Source organism: Mya arenaria, chromosome 4, assembly GCF_026914265.1.
Source record: "Mya arenaria isolate MELC-2E11 chromosome 4, ASM2691426v1".
Classification (NCBI taxonomy): domain Eukaryota; kingdom Metazoa; phylum Mollusca; class Bivalvia; order Myida; family Myidae; genus Mya; species Mya arenaria.
In genome coordinates this window covers 63,684,479-63,692,863 of record NC_069125.1, presented here as the reverse complement: position 1 = coordinate 63,692,863, position 8,385 = coordinate 63,684,479, and the positions used below count along the sequence as shown (strand labels likewise).

The 8,385-nt window shown below is 39.1% G+C and overlaps 1 protein-coding gene across 1 annotated transcript; it reads left to right on the top strand.

The window, feature by feature from the left end:
* Positions 1-489: 489 nt before the first annotated feature.
* Positions 490-8,185, top strand: LOC128230982 (uncharacterized). The gene is made up of 4 exons (XM_052943407.1): positions 490-1,690; positions 2,032-2,317; positions 4,334-4,651; positions 4,911-8,185. The coding sequence occupies exons 2-4, from the start codon at positions 2,104-2,106 to the stop codon at positions 6,731-6,733; spliced, it is 2,355 nt and encodes a 784-aa protein (XP_052799367.1). The 5' UTR covers positions 490-1,690; positions 2,032-2,103; the 3' UTR covers positions 6,734-8,185.
* The last annotated feature ends 200 nt before the right edge of the window (positions 8,186-8,385 follow it).

The window sequence follows — 8,385 nt, the reverse complement described above, 5'->3', positions numbered from 1 at the left end:
CCATCAGTGAACGTGACTCGCCGACGGGGATATTACCGACACTTACTCGGATGAGTCGCGACTACTCCACGGACCGGCGACGCCGGACGGAGGTGAACGAGTACTCAGCAGAATAGGCGGCTCGGGGCACCGCCGAGAACAGAGCGCCTCACTGGGATACGATGAAGCGAGTAACTACTCCGTAGGAAGCGATCTAGCTTCATTGACGCCTTACAAGGAGAATGGATTGTCAAACGAAGGCGGCAAAAACAATGTATTCACATCAGGATGTAGAAAGGTGCATTGGAAAACAAATCATAAGATGAATGTTCAAGGAAAGAAGCAGGCCGCGGTCGAAATGGCTCGAAGGGGCTTCAGTTCAACATGGGGAAATAACCAGACCAGGAACGAATTCCTGAACTGGAAAACCACGTTGCTGCCAGTCTCGAGCGGTTCAGGGGATTGAAGATTTATCTACACAAAGGACTGGAAGATTGTAAATATTTTAATACTTTAAACAACCTATATGTCGGATTACTGCCCCTAAAAGATTAGTGGTAGAGTGTCCACTGGAATTGGTGTTCACAGCTGGTTCAATCCTTTATCTTGTCATACCAATGACATTAAAAAGGGGTCAGGTCAGGTATCTTACTAGTTCACCTTAATGCCCGTCAACAAAACCTTTGACGATTTCAACACTATGGCAGACTCGAGACTGCAGGGATACATAAAAAAAGTCAAAATAATAAACAAGTATCAGTGAACGATCATTACTGTAGCTTGTATCTTACTAGGGTTTTAGCTACAGAGTTATGGGAGGATGCTGCACCCTGTCATTTTTTGGAAGCACCCTTCTAATGTGCACCGTCCTGCCTTAAAAGAATTAAATGCTTAAGATATTAAAATATTTCTTTTGTTTTGATTAAAACTACATATTTGTTAGTTGAAACCTAATATTACTTCAGATAAGACAATTTCTAACATTTTCTATGAAAATCATAATGCTTTATTTTTTCATTGCCCAATACAATGTGTCCTTTTGTCTTTAGGCACCCTGTCCGTTTTCTGTCACACCCTGTTCTTTTTAAAACCTGGCTAAAACCCTAATCTTACTTGCCTGACCTTCACCATGACAGTGTAGTATGGGGGAATTTGGAGTACTCAGAACTAATTAAAGCTTAAAAATATGGCTGTATGTGTATTGATTAGTGCTTAATTTACACTATTAAAAAACCCAGAGATTCATTTATATAAGGGTTATAGGGTAGTCATGTAGTTCAGAAAACACTAACTTTGGTGCATTATCAATTTCCATATCTTTCGTTCAATCTGTTGTTTTTTTCTTCTTAAAAAATGTTGAAACTTCTATCGCACTCAAGTCTCCTTATATCTCACTCTGTATCTTCAAAATTGCTGTGTCTTCAGCAAATACGTATGTTCCTGTGTAAGGTTTGACATTAATGGAAGGAAGATTGATATATAACTTGCTTACAGATAGAATATAACAAACTGACCTTTTTTGTAGATATGGGACTAAATTCACTTTTATAAAGTTGAAAAAAATCACGATGGGTCTAGCAGAGGAGGAGTGTTGATTCGGGACGACTCTGGCCTTCTATTAGAGGATGGCGACGTCCGACCACAAAGCAGGCTACACTGGTGTAACAAGCTCTCGAACACACTAATACTGGCAACAGCATTTTTTGCCTTGGTATGTATTTATTTATTTAGAATGCCTATTGTAGCTAAGTAACTGTTAAATTAGTGCTTTACCTAACTCTCATATTCTCTCATTTCCATTTTTTTGACATATTTCCGTAAAGAGTTTGAGCTAAAGCATTTGCTTGCTTATATTTAAACCTTTTTTGAAACATCATAGTTACGAGAAGACTATTGCAGTACCAGTAAATCTTGTAACATGTAATTGTAATGTATAAAGTTGAAGATGTGGGAATTATTATCTATTGTTTCCATCAAGTCCATATTTCACCAACCACTGCATGTTGAAGACAAATGCAAAATTCCTGATTACCAGTATTATTTTTGTTTCAGGGTCTATGTGTGGCAATACCAGGCCCAACGTTGCTTGACCTTGGTGACCAGGTAACAGCCTCCACGTCTGTAATGATGGTTGTTTTTGTTTCCCGCTCCATCGGCTACCTGCTGGGGGCGCTGTTGGGGGGAGCGCTCCTTGACTGCTTCAATCGCCAGCTGCTCCTGTTCTGCGCCCTTCTGCTGGCTTCCGTGGCCACGGCTGTCATCCCCTGGTCTCTCACACTGCTTGTGATGTCTGTCATGTTTGCACTGCAAGGAGTGACTATGGGCACTCTAGATACTGGTATGATGCAGTAAAGTATTTCCTGAAATCCAATGTTATTTTCGATTTGCTCTAGATTTTTTTATGCCCCCGAAGGTGGGCATATTAAAATCGCACCGTCCGTCCGTCCGTCCGTCCGGCTCTGTAACTTTCCCTTGTATGGACAGATTTTAAAATAACTTGCCACATGTGTTCCACATACCAAGACGACGTGTGGCGTGCAAGACTCGTGTCCCTACCTCAAAGGTCAAGGTCACACTTAGTGTTTATTCACAATGGAGTGCTGCATATAAGGACATAGAGTACAGGTTGTCGTGTCCGGGCTGTAACTTTCTCTTGTATGGACAGATTTTAAAATAACTTGCCACATGTGTACCACATACCAAGACGATGTGTCGCGTTCAAGACCCTTGTCCCTACCTCAAAGGTCAAGGTCACACTTAGTGTTTATTCACAATGGAGTGCTGCATATGAGGACATAGAGTACAGGTTGTCGTGTCCGGGCTGTAACTTTCCCTTGTATGGACAGATTTTAAAATAACTTGCCACATGTGTTCCACATACCAAGACGACGTGTCGCGTGCAAGACCCGTGTCCCTACCTCAAAGGTCAAGGTCACACTTAGTGTTTATTTACAATGGAGTGCTGCATATACTGACATAGAGTATAGGTTGTCGTGTCCGGGCTGTAACTTTCCCTTGTATGGACAGATTTTAAAATAACTTGCCAAATGTGTTCCACATACCAAGACGACGTGTCGCGTGCAAAACCCGTGTCCCTACCTCAAAGGTCAAGGTCACACTTAGAGTTTATTTACAATGGAGTGCTGCATTTACTGACATAGAGTATAGGTTGTCGTGTCCGGGCTGTAACTTTCCCTTGTATGGACAGATTTTAAAACAACTTGCCACATGTGTTCCACATACCAAGACGACGTGTCGCCTGCAAGACCCGTGTCCCTACCTCAAAGGTCAAGGTCACACTTAGTGTTTATTCACAGGAGTGCTGCATATAAGGACATAGAGTATAGGTTGTCGTGTCCGGGCTGTAACTTTCTCTTGTATGGACAGATTTTAAAATTACTTGCCACATGTGTTCCACATACCAAGACGACGTGTCGTGTGCAAGACCCGTGTCCCTGCCTCAAAGGTCAAGGTCACACATAGTGTTTATTCACAATGGAGTGCTGCATATAAGGACATAGAGTATAGGTTGTCGTGTCCGGGCTGTAACTTTCCCTTGTATGGACAGATTTTAAAAAAACTTGCCACATGTGTTCCACATACCAAGACGACATGTCGCGTGCAAGACCCGTGTCCCTACCTCAAAGGTCAAGGTCACACTTAGTGTTTATTCACATTGGAGTGCTGCATATAAGGACATAGAGTATAGGTTGTCGTGTCAGGGCTGTTACTTTCCCTTGTATGGACAGATTTTAAAAAAACTTTCTACATGTGTTCCACATACCAAGACGACGTGTCGCGTGCAAGACCCGTGTCCCTACCTCAAAGGTCAAGGTCACACTTAGTGTTTATTCATAATGGAGTGCTGCATATAAAGACATAGAGTATAGGTTGTCGTGTCAGGGCTGTTACTTTCCCTTGTATGGACAGATTTTAAAAACACTTGCTACATGTGTTCTGCATACGAAGACAATGTGTCGTGTGCAAGACCCATGTCCCTACCTCTAAGGTGAAAGATACACTAAGTGTTAATTCACAAGGGAATTCTGAATATAAGGACATAACAGTGTAGGTTGTCAAGTATGGGTGGTATTTTTTTATGTTCAGAGGCAATTTAAAATAACTTGCCATATGTATTTGACACGTAAAGGCAAGATAAACTTTTCATGTACTGACCTTGTTCGTAGGTCAATGTCACATTCGGGGGCATTCGTCACATACTGTGACAGCTCTTGTTAATTACTGAGGTGATTAATATAATGGTTTAAAAGGAATTTGTCACTTACAAATATAATGTAATTAAGAAGCTATGACTTAACTTGGAAGTTGTAAGATATCTGACATTCTCTTTTAGGAGGGAATGTGTTCTGTATCCAGCTATGGGGCAGACAGAATGGACCCTATATGCAAACCCTGCACTTTGCCTTTGGTATAGGTGCCTTTATAGCACCACTTCTAGCTAGACCGTTCCTGTCCCCGGACCCTGTAGGGCTTACAAACTACTCTGCAGGTGTAGTGCAGGGAAACATCCCAGTATCAACGGACCTGCATCATCAATTACCCTTGCTCCTTAACAGGACAAACAGGATCAAGGGTCTGCTGGATGTTGAAAATTGGCAAAACAGGAATCCATTCATGAAGGGGATACACATTCAGCGACAAAAAAGTCAAGGTACTTGAGGGAAAAAGATTATGGTTTCAAATTGGACGGATATATAGAACAAAGTTATAACAACTATGTAATTAATGATAAAGTTAGCATAAGACTTAAAAGACAAGGAAATGCAAATAATCAGGACAAAAGTCAGAGTGGTTTCTGGAAATGGAAGGGGAGTGGGTCAAAAAGGTTTGTAAGAGATGAACCTGCACCTAATCCAAATCCAACATCAACAGACACTCACACAATTATTTCTTCAAATAATGCTGTAATCACTTAACCTTGACTGAGTTTATAAACAGCTCTGATAAACCAGCAAACAGCAACACTACTGAAACCAATCAGCAGACATCAGACACAAGTGTGGCAGGTGGAAATGGCAGCACAACAACACCTAAGATTTTAACATCTGTGTCAATTTCACAACCCATTCAAAAGGTAATGAAACCATTGGCATCCACAGACAACGGTAGAAAACCTGAAACAGCAGATGGCTTGAGCAAAAACACTGTTGATGATCACCTTAAAAATGCTGAGAACCAAGCTGTTCCAGTTGAAGAAAATGAAAAACCTGGTAGTGCACATGAAGGAATTTTAATTGGAAAGGTCAATTTGACAAACCTTGAAAATGGCACAATCAGTACAGATTTAGATGATGAACCTTTCAACTCTTCATCAACTATCAATGGTACCATTGTAGAGAAAGTAACCATAACAACACCAGTTGGATCCCCCACTAATGTCAGTAGGGCTTATATTCAAGCAAATACTACACCTGGTCCTGTAGCTTCCAAACCAGTGCCTCTGTTGGTGCCTAAGACCTCAAGTTCAACCTTGAAACCTACGACAGTCACAGCCACTTCCACAACAGCTATTACAAGCACTACAACACAGTCAACAACAACAACCAAACCTACTACTTCAACAACTAAATCAACTACCACGAAAGTGTCAACTCACCTGACAACTGCTACACAGTCAAGTACTCAGAAAACAACAAACTCTCCCAAAATAGAGAAGCCTAAAGTTACAAAACTAACAAACCGCCCATCTTTCACAATTAAGCCATCCCCACCAAGTGTTGAAAGCAATACTAAAGTAACAGTGAGTAGCACTGTCCCTACTCCTGGAAATTCCACAAAGCCAATGACAAGTGTGGACACCTTCATCCATAGAGTGAAAAATCTATCGAGAAAAAGTAAAATCCGGATTGCCTATTTGATCATTGGGCTTCTTCTTGTTGTTAGTGCAATTCTGTTGTTGGTAATGTATTGCAAAAGGCACAGACTCTCAGTGAACCAAGATTTTGATGACTATGACCGACCGAAAGGCGTAAAATTCTGCTACAAAGCAATTTTGATGATATTGTTTGGAATATTTTTCTTCCTATACATTGGACTGGAGGTGACATTTGGTGCCTTGATCACAACATTTACAGTGGATTATAATAACTGGCCCAAAGAACAAGGTGTGACTGTGGCTGCAATATTCTGGGGAGCCTTAGCTACAGGACGTGGGTTCTCCATATTCTTAGCGAGGTGTTGCAGAGCAAATGTGATGTTAATCATAGATTTAGTATTCATGACAATTGGAAGTCTGGTATTATCATTTGCCTTAGAATATCATGACAAGGCAATTTGGTTGGGGACTTTGATATTAGGACTAGGAATGTCCTCTGTATTTCCAGCGGGCATTTCCTGGGCAGAGAGGTTTATCCATCTTTCTGGGAAGTCAACAGCGGTGTTTGTGATTGGATCAGCAGCGGGCCAGATGTTCATCCCGAGTTTGACTGGATATTTATACGAGAACCTCGGTTTCATGGTGTTGATGCGGGGATCCCTAGCTTTAACTCTGTCATTAATAGTGCTATTTATAATGATAAGCTGTTTGGGGCGTAAAATGTCTCATTTTGTTACAGTTGGTAATAGGAATGGATTCCTCCCCCTGTCTGAGAATGATGATCGGGATAATGAAGAAGATCTGGAGATGGATTTGGTGCACTTTAGTAAATCCAATGCCCGCAGTCGTCATGTCAGGATGAATGGAGGAGGGGATGCCCAGTATCATGTCCTTATTTCGGACCTAGATGATGACTAAGGTCGATGTGTGTACAGTGGATCTGGCTTGTTATTTGTTAATGTTGACTCTGCTTATCATTGCTTACTGTTATTATTGTTCAAATGATTTATGTGTTATTACTTTGCTTTAAGTTACTTGAGAAGTACTTCTCAACAGCGATGTATGATTTCTTGGTTTCTTGCTTTAAGCATTCTGTTGATAATTTCTTGCTTGAATCAAGCTTGAATCAAGCTGTTAATGGTTTCTTGCCATTAGAATTCTATTAATGTTACATGTATTGTCAATATTGTTGTGCAGAACCTTCAACACAATAAATAAATAATGTTAAATGTAATAGATACATGTATTATCTAGTCTTTTTGGCATCATTAAAGGAAGTAATGATTAATTATCTTTATACCATAGACATAATTCAAATTCACAGTTTATTCAAAGAAATAGTCATAAATGTAAATAATCCACATTGAAAACTTGTTTAATTCTCAGTCCTGATGTTGTAACTTGTAATAACAAAGTTGAACATCCGTGTATACTCATTTGTTTATATCCGTTTATATATGTTTATCATCTTGCATACATCCATGTGTTTTTGCTTCAACATTAGCCTGGAGTATGTGACTTGTGTTGATGTACTGGAGGTTTCCTAGATAACCTCCAGTCTGCCCAGTAAGGTGGGTGATTTGTAAAGTGTTCATCAGTGTTATATAACGCAATATTTTAGTGCAAATACACATGTGTTATTGTATAGTTCACTGTTAAGTGCTAATAGTTCTGGTAATATCAGCTTAAAGTATAATGTAAAATGTGTTTTTAATTAACCTTTTTTTAGAAATTTCCTGTTCAGAATATGTTATGATTCCAGAAATGTTATTTTTCAATTAATGTTGATTGAACTAGCTCTCTTTCACTACAACATCTAATTGGAGTAAAGTCTGCCAAATGTGATATTAAAATAATTTATTAATTAGATACAACGCAATTAAATTAATTACAAAAAATGACCTTTTATACAATATTGTGTTCATTAAAAACTTTCATCTGAAGTAAATAATACGTTTACTTATTTTGTACATGACCTTAAGACAGAGACATCTATATCGTAAGGTCTGTTATCAGACTTGAATTTCAGTTCTAATCAGAGTTTTAATACATATGTGTATTATCATACATTGTCAAGTCCGCTATTCACTGACGCAAATGGGTGCAAAAACTGGTTACAGGAGCTGTACTAGTTGAATTTAAGTGTTTTGATATAAGTTATATAATTTACTTCTTGTGCCAAAGATGGTCTTGGAACTTTCTTTTATAAATTTGTGCAATTTCCCGTAAGGCTTTTTGCTTTAAAAACGGACATGTGAATTTTGCAGATTGTTGCTTAATTTTTCGTTTTTAAAACTGTTATTTAAAAAGTTATCTTAAGGTTCAAACGATAAATGTGTTGTGTACCAGAGTTGTTCCCCTTTATTTGCAATTTAATTGTAATAAAATGTTCAAATTCTTTCAACAGCTTGTTCTTCATTGTAAACATGATAAATGGTGACGTAGGTGGAAGTATGTGTCAGTCAGCTAGATTTACTGTTATGTTGTGTTGTAAAACTATAAGTAGAAGTGGATATGATTGTCATTTGTCCGGCTGTCTTTTACATGTACATATATGACCATACATACAT

Coding starts and splice junctions, on each gene's coding strand:
- LOC128230982 (XM_052943407.1), top strand. CDS start 2,104: ATGATGGTTGTTTTTGTTTCCCGCTCCATCGGCTACCTGCTGGGGGCG. Junction 2,318..4,333: donor TATGGGCACTCTAGATACTG/GTATGATGCAGT, acceptor ATTCTCTTTTAG/GAGGGAATGTGTTCTGTATC. Junction 4,652..4,910: donor TCAGCGACAAAAAAGTCAAG/GTACTTGAGGGA, acceptor AATGCTGTAATC/ACTTAACCTTGACTGAGTTT.